The sequence below is a fragment of the Mobula birostris genome, chromosome 14 (genome assembly GCF_030028105.1).
Source record: "Mobula birostris isolate sMobBir1 chromosome 14, sMobBir1.hap1, whole genome shotgun sequence".
In the NCBI taxonomy this organism is placed as follows: Eukaryota; Metazoa; Chordata; class Chondrichthyes; order Myliobatiformes; family Myliobatidae; genus Mobula; species Mobula birostris.
In genome coordinates, this window is record NC_092383.1 from 95039826 (window position 1) to 95056434 (window position 16609).

At 44.1% G+C, this 16609-nt stretch overlaps 1 protein-coding gene across 3 annotated transcripts in view; it reads left to right on the forward strand.

Annotated features, from left to right (window-relative positions):
• The window catches only part of LOC140210130 (membrane cofactor protein-like), a 52692-nt gene extending 44611 nt beyond the window's left edge, over positions 1-8081 (forward strand). For 2 of the 3 annotated variants that reach the window (XM_072278993.1, XM_072278994.1), the window contains 2 exons: positions 2703-2821; positions 5419-8081. In XM_072278993.1, coding sequence (XP_072135094.1) covers positions 2703-2793 — 91 coding nt within the window. In that variant the 3' untranslated portion in view covers positions 2794-2821; positions 5419-8081. The remainder of the gene's footprint in view (positions 1-2702; positions 2822-5418) is intronic. The other variant, XM_072278995.1, reaches the window with a different exon arrangement.
• The last annotated feature ends 8528 nt before the right edge of the window (positions 8082-16609 follow it).

A 16609-nucleotide genomic window follows, 5' to 3' on the forward strand; every position in this document is an offset into this window, starting at 1 on the left:
CCCTCTACTCCTCTATAATGGCCTTGCCATTATTAAATGTAAACTCCCAAGGTGAAACACTCCTCATTTATCTGCTATTTCTCTGCCCATATCTGTAGCTGATCTATATCCCACTATATCATTTGACAGTCTTCTACACTGTCCGCACAACCAGTCTTCAAATCATTCACAAACTTACATATCTACCCATGTGTGTTTTCATCCAGCTCGTATGCAAGAACATTCATGCATACACACTTTAATTGATGGTTTTTTGCTATTATTATGTATTGCAATTTATAGTCAAAGTCAACAAATTTCACAATATATGCCGGTGATACTAATCCTGATTCTGAATGAGCCTCTCATGAGAGACCTTGTGCAAACACCTTACCAAAATCCACTTAAATAGCATCCACAATTCTACCTTCATCAATCACTGGTTATCTCCTCAAAAACCCTATCAAGTTTGTAACACCTTGTCCTAATTAGGCAATGGTTTTCCAAATTCTCACAAATCCTATCTCTAAAAGTGCTCTCCAGTAACTTCCCTACCACTAACGTGAGTCTATAGTTTCCAGGATTATAACTTTCTCGAATAATGAAGCAACATTAGCTACTTTCCAGTCTTCTGGGACCTCAGCTGTGGTTGGAGAGTATAGGAGGATATTCGTCAAGGCCCCAACAATCTCATCTCTTGCCTGTCTCACTGCCCTGGGATATATCCCATCAGATGCAAGGGGTCTTATCCACCTTAATGTTCTTTAAGAGACCCAATCCATGAGCCTGATGTCAGTTGTGGGTAAATTATTGGAAAATATTTTGGGGGACAGGATATGTAAGTATGTAAGAAAGACAAGGTGTGATTAGGGATGGTCAACATGGCAGGAACCAGTTCTAGGTCCTCTTGTTTATCAACTATGTTAATAATTTAGATGATGTGATAAACTGAATTAACAAATTTGCGATAACGCCACAATTGCGGGTGTAGTGGACAGGAAGGAAGGTCTTTAAAAGCTTGCAGCGGGATCTATGCCAACTTGAAAACTGATCTGAAAGATGGCAGATGGCATTTAATGCGGACAAGTATGAGGTGTTGCACCTGATGAGGACAAACCAGGGCAGACATTGCACAGTGAATGGTAAGCCACTGAGCTATGCAGTAAGACAGGGGGATCCGGAAATACAGATCCATAATCTCTTCAAGTGCTGCATAGGGCCATAAAGAGAGCTTTATGGCACATTGGGCTTTATAAATTAAAGTATTGAGTGCAGAATTTGGGATGTTATGTTGAAGTTATATAAAATATTGGTGAGGCCAAATTTGGATTATTTTGTGCAGTTTCAGAAAAACAGGAAAAATATCAATAGGACTGAGGGAGTTGAGAGAAAATTTACAAGAATGTTGCTACTTACAAGAACGTTGCTGGGACTTGACATGAGTTATAGGGAAAAGTTGAATGGGTTAGTCGGACTTTATTTCCCGGAGTGTAGGAATGAGGGGAGATTTAGTAGAGGCTTACAAAAAGTATGAAGGGTTGAATGAGGGTAAATGCTGAGGTTGGGTGGGGCTAGAGCTAGAGGTCATAGTTTTAGGGTGAAAGGTGAAGTTTTTAAGAGGAACCTGAGGGGGAAGTTCTTCGCTCAGGGTGGTGTTAGTTTGGAGTCAGCTGCCAGTTGAAATGATGGATGCAAACTCAGTTGCAACATTGAAGAGAGGTTGGGTAGATACATGGATGAGAGACCCGTGGAGGGCTGCGGTCCAGGTGCAGGTGGATGGAACTAGGCAGAAAACGGGCTGTCACAGGCTAGATGGGCCAAAGTACTGTGCTACTCTATGACACTACCTCCTTAGTTAGCTTGAAATGCCCATTAACGGAATCAAGGAAAATAAGGTGAAAGACATAGGAGCAGAACAAAGCCATTCGACCCATCTAGTCTGCTCTGCACTTGATCACAGCTGATGATCTTCCTTCTCAACCCCATTCTCTCTGTAACCTTCGATGCTCTTTTACTAATCAAGGAATCATCAGCCTCCGTTTTAAGTATTAACCAATGACTTCACCTCTGCAGGTGCCTGTGACAATGAATTCCACAGATTCACCACTCTGGCTAAAGAAATTCCTCCATCTCTGTCCTAAAGAGACAGAGATGAGGAGTCCTTGTATTCGAAGGCTGTGCCCTCTGGTCCTCGGCTCTCCCAGTATAGGAAAATGTCATTGAGGCAAATGTTCAGCAGTAATGTGTGCAAGTGACAGAACGTTTACAGGATTCCCTGTGAATGCAGAGCAGCGTCTATCAGCCAGACAGGGCACACGGTAGAAACCCGTATTAAGGAGCACAGGAGGTTAGCTAGAGAAATCGACAGTAGTGGAACACTGTATTCACAGTTGACTGCAGCACAATACTACTGTGCCACGCTAATGGCTTTTGGACTGCCTGGTGAAGGAAGCTATTGAAGTAAAACTGGAGAACAAGAATTTTAACAAAGACAAAGGTGTTGCCCTAAGTAAGGACTGTAATTTGATTGTAAACGAGGTGGGACAGGGGAAACTTGTTTGGATGAGGACAAACCAATCGGGAGGAACAGAGGACGAGAGGAAGCCCAAGAAGAGTTTATTCATCATATACGCTGGGACAACACTATATCATTTTTGGCAGAGCTTGTTTGAAAGGTTGAATGGCGGATTTCACATGTCCCTTGGTTCTTGTGCTCTTTTTAGCCTGACAAAAGACAAGAAAAGAGACCCTGAGAAGGGAGAGGCGCTTTCCAATCAGATGAAGCCCCTTGCAGCCGATGAAAGGACACAGTAATATACTTCAAATTTTTTTTTAAAAAAAGGTATTTGGTTTTATATTTCCAGCGGTGATTGGGGAAAAATTTAATCATTTAAAAGTACTGTTTCAAAGAGGGTTAGTCAGTGTAGAGTTAGAAGTCTGATCATCATCATTATGTAGCACTGGGCAATCGTGGTCTTTGACCATGATTGTTCTTGGTGAAGTTTTTCCTCAGAAGTAGTTTGCTACTGCCGCCTTCTGGGCAGTGTCTTTACAAGACGGGTGGCCCTAGCCATTATCAATACTCTTCAGAGATTCTCTGCCTGGCATCAGTGGTTGCAGAACCAGGACTTGTGATATACCCCAGCTGCTCATACGACCATCCACGGCTTCATGTGACACTGATCAGGGTCTGGGAAGGTGTTACACCTTGCTGAATGGTGACCCGCAAGCTGGCGGAAAGGGGAAGGAGCACCTTCCAACTTCTTTGGTAGATACTGATCACCTTCCTGCTGGTCAGGAGGAGAATTTAATCCAGAGGTTGGGGATAATACAGGAGGGCCAGTGCCCCAAGGTGACAGCAAACATTCTGATGTGCTGAGGTCTTGGATCCTTAAATAAAAAAAACAACAGATTTGGAGTTGTGAAAAGTGAACTATTGCCAGTACTTGAAAACCTTTTCTGATGCACATTTGGATAGGCTGGTGGGTCCTTGTGCAGGATTCCCTAAAGGTTAACTTGCAGGTTGAGTATGTAGTGAATAAGGCAAATACAGTGTTAGCATTCAATTCAAGAGGGCTAGTATATTAAAGCAAAGATGTATGCTGTGGCTTTATAAAGTATTGATCAGACTGCTCTTGCAGTATTGTCAGCAGTTTTGCGCCCTTTATCTGAGAAAGGACGTGCTGGTATTGCAGAGGATCACAAGAATGATCCTGGGAATGAAAGAGTTAGCATATGGTGAGCATTTGGTGGCTCTGTGCCTGTACTCGCTGGAGTTTCGAAGAATAAGGAGGGATCTTATCAAATTGCCACAAGTGACAGTGCAGGCTAAGTTGTTTGGTATATTTTGAGAGGAGGTTGATAGGTTCTTGATTAGTAAGGGTGCCAAAGGCAGGAGAATAGGATTGAGGGGATAATAAATCAGCCATTTTCACATGGTGGAGCAGACTCGATGGGCTGAATGATCTAATTCTTCCTTGTCTTATGGTTAGTTCCTTTGGAATGAAGAAGATGGAGAGAATATTTGATTGAAGTGCACAAAGTGACATTGGGTCTGGGTAGAGTGACCAATCGGCCAAGCATAAAGGGGGAGATGAAGAAAATCCAGTTTCATTGAAAGGGCGGTAGTGACCAGGAGAGGTAATAGGGCCGAAGCACTTACCTAAACAGTACTTGGATATATATGTGAGGAAGTGTATCCTGAAGTGATGTGAGCCCAGTGTTAGAAGGTGGGCCTATACTGGGAAGCCCTGTCTGGCACAGATTCAGTGACAAAGTAGTCTTAGTCTGTGTAGTACCCTTTCTCTGGCTCAAGTCGCAGGCAACATAAGGTGGTTACGAACTTCTTAATTAGTTAAATAAGAAGTTTAGAAGATGGAACAATAACTATGCCAATCATGATACTAATCTAATGCAATCTGCCTGCACTTGGCCCATGTCCTTCCATTCCCTGTCTGTTCATGTGACTCGTAAACATTTCTATTGTATCTGCTCCTACCACCACTCATGGAGATGGGTTTCAGCACCTGCCATTGTGTGCATTTAAAAAAATACTTGCCACTCCATCAGAATCAGGTTTAATATCACCAACATTCATTCTGAAATTTGTTGTTATGCTCCAGTAGTACATTACAATACATGATAAAAAACTGTAAATGACAATGAGTGGGGGAAAGACTTGCCATCCACATCATCAATGCCTCTCATAATTCTATAACTCGCCCCTCATTTTCTTGTGTTCTAAGGAATGAAGTCCTCACCAACTTCAGTACTTCATAGATTACATTAAACTTAACTTTTGAGACTGCAACTGTGGAGTGTCATTGTTGGATTTCTGCTTTTCATTTCAAATAATTTAGGTTTGCAGAGCTGATTTTTCCCGGTGGAAAATGAATGATGTTACTCCTTGGCTTTACTATTAGGTTGACTCTGTGACTTAGAACTGAGAGCAGTACAGCACAGGAACAAGTTCTTTGGCCCACAATGTTGTGTCGAACCAATTAAATTAGTAATCAATTAAATTAATCCATTCTCCCTACACAATTTTGATATCCCTCCATTGTCCTCACATTTGTGTGCCTTCTAAACGTCTCTTAAAAGTATCTGCCACGACCACCATCCCAGGTAGCACATTCTAGGCACCCACCACTGTGTTTTTAAAAAAAAAACTTGCCCCACACACGTCCTTTGAAATTACTCTCTTACCCTAAATCAGAGGTTCCCAACCTGGGGTCCATGGCATAAACGTATTCTTACTGGTACAGTATTAGACATTTCAACCCTGGAGAAAAGATGCTGTCTGTCTACGCTATTTTTGTCTCTCATGATCTTATAAATCCCTATCAGATCTCCGTTTAGACTTTTGAAAGCTACTTCTTAACTAAACTCTTTCTACACTACATTACACACTATTAATTTTTTTTTTCTTTCCTTCTACAGATCAGTGGTTTGAAATTATTTTGAATTTGATTAATCATGGCCGAGGTGTGGAACTGGAGCTACTCCTGCTGTGTGAACAAATGTATCCTATATAGACATTTGTTTAAGCAAATCCTGCTGAATCCTCTGCATTTCCTTAATGTTTTTTTTAAAAAAAGATGAGGATACTCAGTCATTGAAACACAGTTGAAATTGTGTGCCAGCTCACGAAGCAGCAGAACAAATGGAAATGTTCCCATTCTTGCAAAGGAATGTTTATGAAACTTCAGATCAGTTGTAAAGAAGTTACATAGATAATCTTTTTATTTTGTAATATTTGCCTGAAAACATTTCCCATTTGGAAGCCAGAAGTAGCTGATTCCAGTATCTGCTGAGGGTTCCAAGCTGTATAATTGTTTCATGCTATTTCTGAATTCATAATTGATAGGGATTTTTCCAGATGAACATAATTATTGGGTCTGTTAATTGTGTCTGAGTGCTATTTAATATTTAAATCTGATGTTTCAATTTGTGGGTGCTTTTGAAGTCGCAAAACCAGTGCCAGAGTATTCTTGTTCAGATGGTCTCAGTTTGTTCCAACAACTTGTTTTAAACATCTGGGCAGATGATAGTGACATTGGTAATAAACCACTTTACTGAGGTTAATTACATTTTCTTCGAAACCATTCCACCATCAAAGGTGCAAAAAAAAACAAATGCTTCAAAAGAAAAAGTCAACTTGTGTTTTTATAACTTAATTAGAACTTCTGATTAATTTCACTGAAGTCCTGCACTGCAGGACTGTAACTTGCTCTTTGCCAATTTAGCACAAAAGGCAGATTTCTTTCTCTTTCCTGTGTGCTGCTTTCAAGATGCTCCTGGCAAAGCATTGTTAGTCTATATGCCACTACTAATGCTTTAGTAGAATTACCCCTGCAAAGGCATGCAGTTCTGAACAATGTGAACAAGTAGGTGGTTGCTTGAGTGGTGCAACTGAACCGCTGTCCTTCGTAGAAGAGGCCAGAATTTTCCCATGTCACCCGATGTGAGACCACCATTCTTACTTAAACCCTTCATCTGTACTGGGACACAGGCCTCTGACAGCTGCTCACCAGGGTCCTCTGTTCTGTGCACATCTTTCCAATTGTCCCCAGGTATAGCCCATCTTCTAGGGGAAGATCCTCGCTGTCCCAGGGATGAGGCTTTTGTAGCTTCTGGTGGTGTTTCTGTTGCTCTGGGTTTTTATGGGAAGCGGTTGCTAGCCCATGCCCAACACACCTGCCTTCGCAGCCGGGGTTGGGACTGTCCGTGGAGGAGCTGATACCACCATTCACCACTATTATTATTAATTGGCACTTGTATCTTTGCTGAATAGATGTTAATGTTCTGATTTTGAATGAGATGTAGAAATTTGCAAGTACCTGTTGGGCTTTTCTGTGGTACAGGAGCTTCACAGAGCCTCTAGGCAGCACCTTAACGATGTCGCAATGAAGAGCACTTATCGAAAATAACTTTAGAGACGTACTATTTGCTCTTCATGCTAATTGGCTTTTTTAAGGAAAATTGTAAAATTGTCAATATTCTTTGCCAATTGACTACACAAATTAGCATAAACTAATTTGTGTTGTATATGTAATAATGTCTTTTATAAGCCGCAGGTGTAGAATGTAGCTCTCCCTGATATCATCTGTCTTTATATCATTCTGGTTGTTTCAATTGGTTTTATTGATTGCTAACACTGGGTGCAGATTAACGTCTGGATTTGTAGAAGCCGAGGATTGAGGAAAATTGAAGATGGAGAGTTGTGAGGAAGCTGGAACAGAGTGGGAGTTTAGAGGCATAAAGTTTGAGACACAGCTAAAGATCCAGTAAGGGAACACCTGCCGGGAGGAGGGTTGAGGCCAGACTAGACATTACACTAGGCTGGAGGGAAAATTTCAGATGAAATCAGAGCTTGGGTGACAAATCCTGTCAGTTTTAGTTGGTGAATGGATGGGAGTCACACAGATAACAAGAGCATTTAAAGTTTTGTCTATAGTGGATTAAGGATCTAGTTTATTGTGCAAATATTGCACATTGTGGCCTTACTTATTTAGAAGTTCCAAGATGCAATAGAATTGCTCTTAGCTTGTGATTTAATTTTTCACTTTATAATTGTAAACCAAATGAAGTGCAACAGGATTCTTGCACTTAAGTTATATTGGCAACTTATACCTAAAATTTGGTGTTTTTATTATATGCCTGATGTTATTTATTAGTAAAATTATGGTTGAAGCTGCCATATACTTTTGAATGTACTCAACACGTCTGTTCACTAAGTTCACGGTCCCAGTGCGAAAGATACAGTAGCATCTTGTATCCGCTGTTACAATATTTTTGTTTTTGATGGGCAGGGCTCATCCTGTTGCTCTTCACTTTAGAACATGGTGCCTACTTGTTTATTTTGCAGTGCTTTTCAAGGTCATGTATACTATAAAACAGACCTAATGTCGAAGACTTAGTAAGTTCTGAATCTCAAAGTACCACCCAGTTGTCAGCTTAACTTTCAAAGTACAGTGAAAATTGATTAACTTGTTGTCTAAAGGAGCCTGTTCAGCTTTGGACCAAATGCCTAAGCATTAAATATAGTTTCAATGTGCTGTTATCTCAACTGCTCACGTTAATAAAATCATTGCACTTTTTAATTTCTCTCTCTTCTATCTTTTATGCTGCCCAATGATTACCTTTGTTGCAGGCTGTTCATTTGAACAATAAACCGGTCGTCACTGTTCTAATTGGGATTTCGCCCTTGTGGCCAGATCCTAGAAACCTGAGGTGGCCTTCCCTGTTAAAAGTGTGATGGTGTCTAGCTATAATTCAGGGGATTACAATGCCAGTTCATTGGCTCTAATGGGCAACCACACAGGGTGAATTTAGAGACTTAGGTTTGTCAGGCTGGGTATGGACAGCATGATTCAAAAAGGTTTGTTTTATTGTCAAAGTATGTGTGTATGATACAACTCTGATATTTGTCTTCTCATAAAAGACCTCTTTGGAGAAGGGTCTCAGCCTGAAACGTTGACTGTTCACTCTCTTCCATAGTGCTGCCTGACCTGCTGAGTTCTTCCAGCATTTTGTGTGTGAATCTTTATAGTACATGCCCTCTAAACCAGGCAGCATCCTGGTAAATCTCTACTGCACTCTTTCTAAAGCCTCCACATCTTTCCTATGATGGGATGATCAGAAATTAAATCGATACTCTAGATGTATCCTAACAAGGACTCCAAATATTTACTCAATTGGGAATCTTTTTGCGATGGTTCTGGGGCCTCCCAAGCTATATAGTTGTTAAGCAAATAATGGATGTTTTACACAGGTTGAGAGAACTTTAAAGGTGAGATGGGAAATCAGAATCAGGTTTATTATCACTGATAGGTGTCATGAAATTTGTTAGCAACAGCAGCAGTTCAATACAATACATATTATAGAAGAAAAAATAAATACATAAATCAATTACAGAATACGTATATTGAATAGATTAAAAAACGTGCAAAAACAGAAATACTATATTTTTTTTAAAAAGTGAGGCAGTGTCCAAGAGTTCAATGTCCATTTATGAATTGGATGGTGGAGGGGAAGAAACTGTTCCTGAATCACCGAGTGTGTGCCTTCAGGCTCTCTACCTCCTACCTGATGATAACAGTGAGAAAAGGGCATGCCCTGGGTGCTGGAGGTCCTTAATAATGGACACTACCTTTCTGAGACATTGCTCCCTGAAGATGTACTGGGTACTTTGCAGGCTAGTACCCAAGATGTAGCTGACTAGATTTACAACCCGCTGCAGCTTCTTTCAGTCCTGTGCAGTAGTTCCCCCTCCCCCCAACCAGACAGTGATGCAGCCTGTCAGAATGCTCTCCATGGTACAGCTAAAGAAGGTTTTGAGTGTATTTGTTGACATACCAAATCTCTTCAAACTCCCGCTGTCTTGCCTTCTTTATGCATCAATATGTTGAGACCAGGTTAGGTCCTCAGAGATCTTGACACCTGGGAACTTGAAACTGCTCACTCTCTCCAGTTCTGATGCCTCTGAGGATTGGTATGTGTTCCTTCGTCTTGCCCTTCCTGAAGTCCACAATCAGCTCTTTTGTCTTACTGACGTTGAGTACCAGGTTGTTGCTGCGGCACCATTCCACTAGTTGGCATATCTCACTCCTGTACGCCCTCTCATCACTATCTGAGATTCTACCAACAATGGTTGTATCATCTGCAAATGTATAGATGGCATTTACGCTGTGCTTAGCCACACAGTCATGGGATTAGGGAGTGTTCAAGCTCAGCATTCTACTGTTACAGTGGAGGGTAAGGCTGCCAAGGTTGGGGAACTTTGGTTAACAAATATTGAGAGTATTGTCAGGAAAAAGGAGATACTGTAGAAGAAAATGTGGAGGCTTTGGAGAGGGTGTGGAAGGGGTTCACCAGGACGCAGCCTGAGTGAGAGAGCAAGTGCTATAAAGAGAAGTTGGATAAAGTTGGGTTTTCTTCTGGAGTAGCGGAGACTGAAGTGAAATGTTCTGTTTATGTTGACGACTGACACAGTCTGAGGATTGTCATGTGCAGCCCACAAGTGTTGCCATGCTCCAAGTTGCGAATCCTAACTCGTACGTCTTTGGAGTGTGGGGAACTGGAGCACCCAGAGGAAACACATGCAGACATGCAGTCAGATGGTTTGAGATGTGTCTATTTTAATGTGAGGAGCATCATGAATAAAGCTGATGAGGTTAAAGCATGGATCAGCACTTGGAGCTATGATGTTGTGGCCATTACAGGGACTTAGATGGTGCAGAGGCAGGAATGGCTACATCAAGTGCCGAGCTTTAGATGTTTCAGAAAAGATAGGGAGGGAGGCAAAAAGAGGTGGGGGTGCGGCACTGTTGATCAGAGATAGTGTCACAGCTGCTGAAAGGGAGGAAGTCATGGAGGGGTTGTCTACGGAGTTTTTGGGTGGAAGTTAAGAATAGGAAGGGGTCAATAACTACTGGGTTTTTTTTATAGACTACCCAATAGTAACAGGGACATTGAAGACCAGATAGGAAAGATAGATTCTGGAAAGGAGTAATAATAACAGGGTGGTTGTGGGAGATTTTAATTTCCCAAATATTGATCAGCATCTCCCTAGAGTGAGGAGTTTAGATGGGGCAGAGTTTGTTAGGTGTGTTCAGGAAGGTTTCTTGGCACAACATGTAGATAAGCCTACAAGAGGAGAGGCTGTACTTGATCTGGTATTGGGAAATGAAGCTGATTAGGTGTCAGGTCTCTCAGTGGGAGAGCATTTTGGAGATAGTGATCACAATTCTATCTCCTTTACCACAGCATTGGCGAGGGATAGGAACAGAGAAGTTTGGGAAACGTTTAATTGAAGTAAGGGGAACTATGAGGTTATCAGGCAGGAACTTGGAAGCATAAGTTGGAAACACATGTTCTCAGGGTAACGTACCAAAGAAATGTGGCAAATGTTCAGGGGATATTTGCATGGGTTTCTGAGTAAGTACGTTCCAATGAGACATGGAAAGGATGGTATGGTACAAGATCCGTGGTGTACAAAGGTCGTTGTAAGTCTAGTCAAGGAGAAAGAAGAGCTTACAAAACGTTTTTTAAAAAAATTAGGTAATGATATGAATCTAGAAGATTATAAGGCTTGCAGGAAGGAGTTTAAGAATGAAATTGGGAGAGCAAGAGGGGCTATGAGAAGGCCTTGGTGGACAGGATTAAGGAAAACCCCAAGGCATTCTACAAGTATGTGAGGAGGAAGAGTGTATGATGTGAGAGAATAGGACCAATCAAGTGTGACAATGGAAAAGTATGTATGGAACTGGAGGAAATAGCAGAGGTACTTAATGAATACTTTGCTTCGGGCAGGTGGGGCCTGTTATCATACTGCAGCTGACTAGACATCTATTTTGCAGTCGAACTACCTCAAAAACCACAAAAAAAAAAGAACCACCAGACATCTGAGCACAACACTGTGTTGGAGCCTGGAACGTCAGGACGCTCATGGACAACAAGACCAGTAACAGACCAGAGAGGCAAACTGCTCTTGTAGGACACGTGCTTCAGAAGTACGTTGATACTGCAGAGCTCAGTGAGACACGCCTGGCTGAGACTGGTGAAATCACAGAAGTAGGGGCCGGCTACATGTTTTTCTGGAGTGGCAAGGGAAAGGATGAGGCCAGAGAAGCCAGAGTTGGCCTTGCCATCTGCACCACAATCGTCAGGAACCTGGAGTCCCTCCCCAGAGGCATCAACGATCGCCTCATGGTAATGAGGCTGCCTCTGAAATCCAAGACTCATCTGACTCTGAATAGACGATAGACAATAGGTGCAGAAGGAGACCATTCGACCCTTGGAGCCTGCACCGCCATTCTGAGATCATGGCTGATCATCTACTATTAATACCCAGTTCTTGCCTTGTCCCCATAACCCTTGATTCCCCTATCCAGAAGATACCTATCTAGCTCCTTGAAAGCATCCAGAGAATTGGCCTCCACTGCCTTCTGAGGCAGCGCGTTCCACACCTCCACAACTCTCTGGGAGAAGAAGTTCCTCCTCAACTCTGTCCTAAATGACCTAACCCTTATTCTTAAACCATGCCCTCTGGTTCTGGACTCTCCCAGCACCTGGAACATCTTGCCTCTATCTTGTCCAATCCCTTAATAATCTTATATGTCTCAATCAAATCCCCCCATCAATCTCCTTAATTCCAGCGTGTACAAGCCCAGTCTCTCTAACCTCTCTGCGTAAGACAGTCCGGACATCCCAGGAATTAACCAGTGAACCTACGCTGCACCTCCTCCACAGCCAGGATGTCCTTCCTTAAGCCTGGAGACCACAACTGCACACAATACTCCAGGTGTGGTCTCACCAGGGCTCTGTACAAATGCAAAAGGATTTCCTTGCTCTTGTACTCAACTCCCTTATAGTGCCTAAACATCCAGCATGACCTTACACCTCTGAACAGAAGGAACTGTTCTACCAGAACTCGGCTAGCTACTATACTCTGTCCCCAAAGTCGATGAGATCCTGCTACTTGGCAACTTCAGTGCCTGAGTAGGCAGTGACCTGTCTTGGCCAGAAGTCATTGGCAAGCATGGCCTTGGACAGGAGAATTCAAGCGGGCAGCTGCTACTCACCTTCTGCACAGAAAATGGGCTGACAATCACCACCCCCCCCCCCTTTCATTTTCCAAACATCCTCTAGGCAACGTGGATGCACCGCACTCCAAGAACTGGTACCAGATTGATCACATGATCACAAGGTGCCGGGACATCAGGGATTGGTCATCACCAGAGCGATGAGGTGTGCAGACTGCTGGACTGTCCACATCCTGCTGACATTTCAGATCGCCAGGGTGCACAGGCGCCAGCAGGCTGCCGCTAAGCGGAAGCTGAGCATTCAACGGCTCGCTGACCCCAGCATCAAATAAGTTCTGATCAGCAAACTGGAGGAACAACTTGAGTGACTGCCTGAGGAAGCTGACCCAGAAATGGCATGGGCTGTCTTCAGAGACACCCTGTACAGTGCGGCAAGTGGCATTCTTGGGCACCCTAAGAATAAACATCAGGATTGATATGATGAGAACAACTCTGATATCATCACCCTTCTCAAGCAGAAGCAGGAAGCCTTTGCAAGCTGGCTCAGTGACATGCAGCCAACCCACAAACATGACCGCTCGAAGCACCTCCGTGGTAAGGTCCAGGCTGAGCTGCAGAAGATGAAAGATGAGTGGCGGGAAGCCAAAGCGGCAGAGCTTCAGCACTACACTGACCAGAAGAACACAAAGACGCTTTCTGATGGTCTACAGGCAGTGTACGGACCTTCCTCCAACATCGTGGCACCAGTCTGCTTCTCGGATGGAGCGCTCCACACTGACAAAGGCGAAAGTGTCCAACGCTGGGCAGACCATTTCAACCAGCTGCTAAACGGGCCATCCCAGATAGAGGACCAGGCCATAGAAGACATACCCCAGTGCCCAGTCTTGGAGGCCCTTGCTGATCCCCCACATTGGTAGAAGCTAGGAAGGCAGTCAAACAACTGCAGCCAGGTAAGGCCCCTGGCCTGGATGGGATCCCACCAGAACTCTTCAAAGAGGGTGGCGAAACCCTTCTTCGGAGGCTGACAGAGCTCATGCAGCAGTTCTGGGAGAAAGTCTGTGTACCATAGGACTTTAGGGAAGCAAACACCATCCACCTGTACAAGAACAAGGGGGACCGGGCATCCTCTGGCAACCACATAGGAATACCTCTCCTGAGCATAGCCAGGAAGATCACGGCCCGTACCATACTGAACAGGATTACCTCTCACCTCCTTGATGATGTCGTCTCAAGAGCCAATGTGGTTTCAGATCCAACAGAGGGAGAGTGGACATGATCTTTGCTGTTAGACAGATCCAGGAGAAGTGCCAGGAATTGAACCAGAATCTCTACGTCCTCTTTGTGGACCTGATGAAGGTATTTGATACCATCAGTTGCACAGACCTTTGGACACATCCTTACCAAGTTAGACTGCTTCCGCTCCCCACCCCGGCCAAAGCTGGTCAGCACTGTCAGTTCATTCATGAAGGAATGATGACCAAGGTCATTGAAAACAGCTGCACCTCTGACCCCTTCCTAGCAACTAATGGTGTCAAGCAGGGCTGTGTCCTTGCACCTACTCTGTTCAGCCTGCTGTTTGCCACAATGCTGTTTGCTGCTCTCTCACAGACTGCTACAGGAATACCAATCCGCTACAGGACTGATGAACGCTTCTTTGATCTGCGACACCTCACGGCCAAGACCAAAGTGCCGGAAGCAATAGTACGAGACCTCTTTGCAGATGACTGCGCTCTTGCAGCGCACAGTGAAAGGGACCCGCAGGAGCTCGCTGACTGCCTCGCTGTGGCAGCAAGGAAATTCAGCCTAACCTTCAGCCTGCGGAAGACAGAAATTCTACTTCAGCCCACACCCCATACCAACCCTGCGGAACCACGAATTGAGATTGAAGGGACACAGCTCAACAATGTTGACACCTTCACCAATTTGGGAAGCTTCCTCACCCTCTCCTGCAGTTTAGATTGAGAGGTCTCAAACGGACTTGCAAATGCTGGGGCGTGCTTTGGCAGGCTATGGACGCGTGTGTGGGGAGAACATGGCAACTGGCTGAAGACCCAAGACGGTAGTCTACAGAACAATCATCCTGATTTCTCTGCTGTGTGGCTGTGAAACATGGACCCCATGGCACAAACACATCAAGATGCTTGACCAGTTCCACCAGCGATGCCTTCGCAAGATCATAGGTAACCCGTGGCAAGACGAAGTCCCCACCACATAAGTGCTATGAAGTGCCGAGAGCTCTGGCAGAGAGACACTGATCATGAAGGCTCAGCTTTGACGTGTATGACATCTGGTCCAGATGGAAGACAACCGCCTTCCAAAAATGGTATTCTTTTCTGAGCTGGCACATAGCACCAGAAAGCAGGAAGGCCCCACAAAGCACTGAAAAGACTATATGAAAGTGTCCTTCAAGGCATGCAATGTCCCTGTGACGGGTTGGGAGGCCTTGGCCAAAGGCTGCGACATCTGGTGCCTGGCAGTTTACAAAGGCACCAGCACATTCAGAGAGTAGCGGCTGAAGGACCTCGATCAAAAATGCCCAGACTACAAGAAGGGATGACCCGACCCTTCAATGACCGTAACGCGCCCGACCCGCGGATGTATCTGCGCTTCCCACTTCGGGCTTCGCTCTCATCAGAGACGTCATCATCATTACTGACGGGCTTGCAAGGAGAAGACGGCCAGAGAAAACTTTCCCTATCCAGGTGCACCATGGTTTGCTATGGCAACTGCTCTCCTTGAGACCACCACAAACTACATAGACCTCTGGGCACAGCTCAGTCCAACGCTGAAACCAGCCTCCCCTCCATGGACTCTATCAACACTTCGTGCTGCCTTGTATTCATAGACCCCACCCACATTCTCCCTTCTCCCTCCTCCCTCCACTCGCATCGGCCAGAATACACAGAAGCCAAAAAGCACGCACCACCATCAAGAACAACTGCCCATTTGTTATTGACTATTGAACGATAGGATGGACTTGTGACCTCAAACTACCTGTAGTGGCCTTGCACTCTTTTGTCCGCAGTGCATTTCCTCTCTAACTCTGACACTTCATTCCGCATTCTCTTACTGTTTTCTCTCGTACTATCTCAATGCTCTGTTGTAATGAAATGATCTGTGTGGATGGCATACCCTTAAGGTTAACCTCCAGGTTGAGTCGGTGGTGAAGAAGGCGAATGCAATGTCAGCATTCATTTCTAGAGTATAGGAGCAGGGATGTGATGTTGAGGCTCTATAAGGCGCTGGTGAGACCTCACTTGGAGTACTGTGGGCAGTTTTGGGCTCCTTATTTCAGAAAGGATGTGCTGACGTTGGAGAGGGTACAGAGAAGATTCACTAGAATGATTCCGGGAATGAGAGGGTTAACGTATGAGGAATGTTTGTCCGCTCTTCGACTGTATTCCTTGGAGTTTAGAAGAATGAGGGGGGACCTCATAGAAACATTTCAAACGTTGAAAGGCATGGACAGAGTAGTTGTGGCAAAATTGTTTCCCATGGTTGGGGAGTCTAGTACAAGAGGGCATGACTTAAGGATTGAAGAGCGCCCATTCAGAACAGAGATGCGAAGAAATTTTTTTAGCCAGAGGTTGGTGAATCGATGGAATTTGTTGCCACGGGCGGCAGTGGAGGCCAAGTCATTGGGTGTATTTAAGGCAGAGATTGATAGGTATCTGAGTAGCCAGGGCATCAAAGGTTATGGTGAGAAGGCAGGGGAGTGGGACTAAATGGGAGAATGGATCAGCTCATGATAAAATGGCAGAGAAGACTCGATGGGCCGAATGGCCGACTTCTACTCCTTTGTCTTATGGTCTTATGGTCTAAAACAAAGTCTTTCATATCTCAGTACATGCCATGATAATAAATGAATTTACATGGTTGTGATATGATGCATTTTTCAGATCAGGTTTAACATCACTGGTATATGTCATGAAACTTGTTTTGCAGCGGAAGTACATGGCAATACATTAAAAAAAACTTGCAGTAAGTGTATGAGTTTAAAATTAAATAAGTGGTGCAATAAGAGTGGAGAAAAATACCGAGGTAATGTTCATGGGTTCATGGTCATGTTTCATCAGAATTCTGAT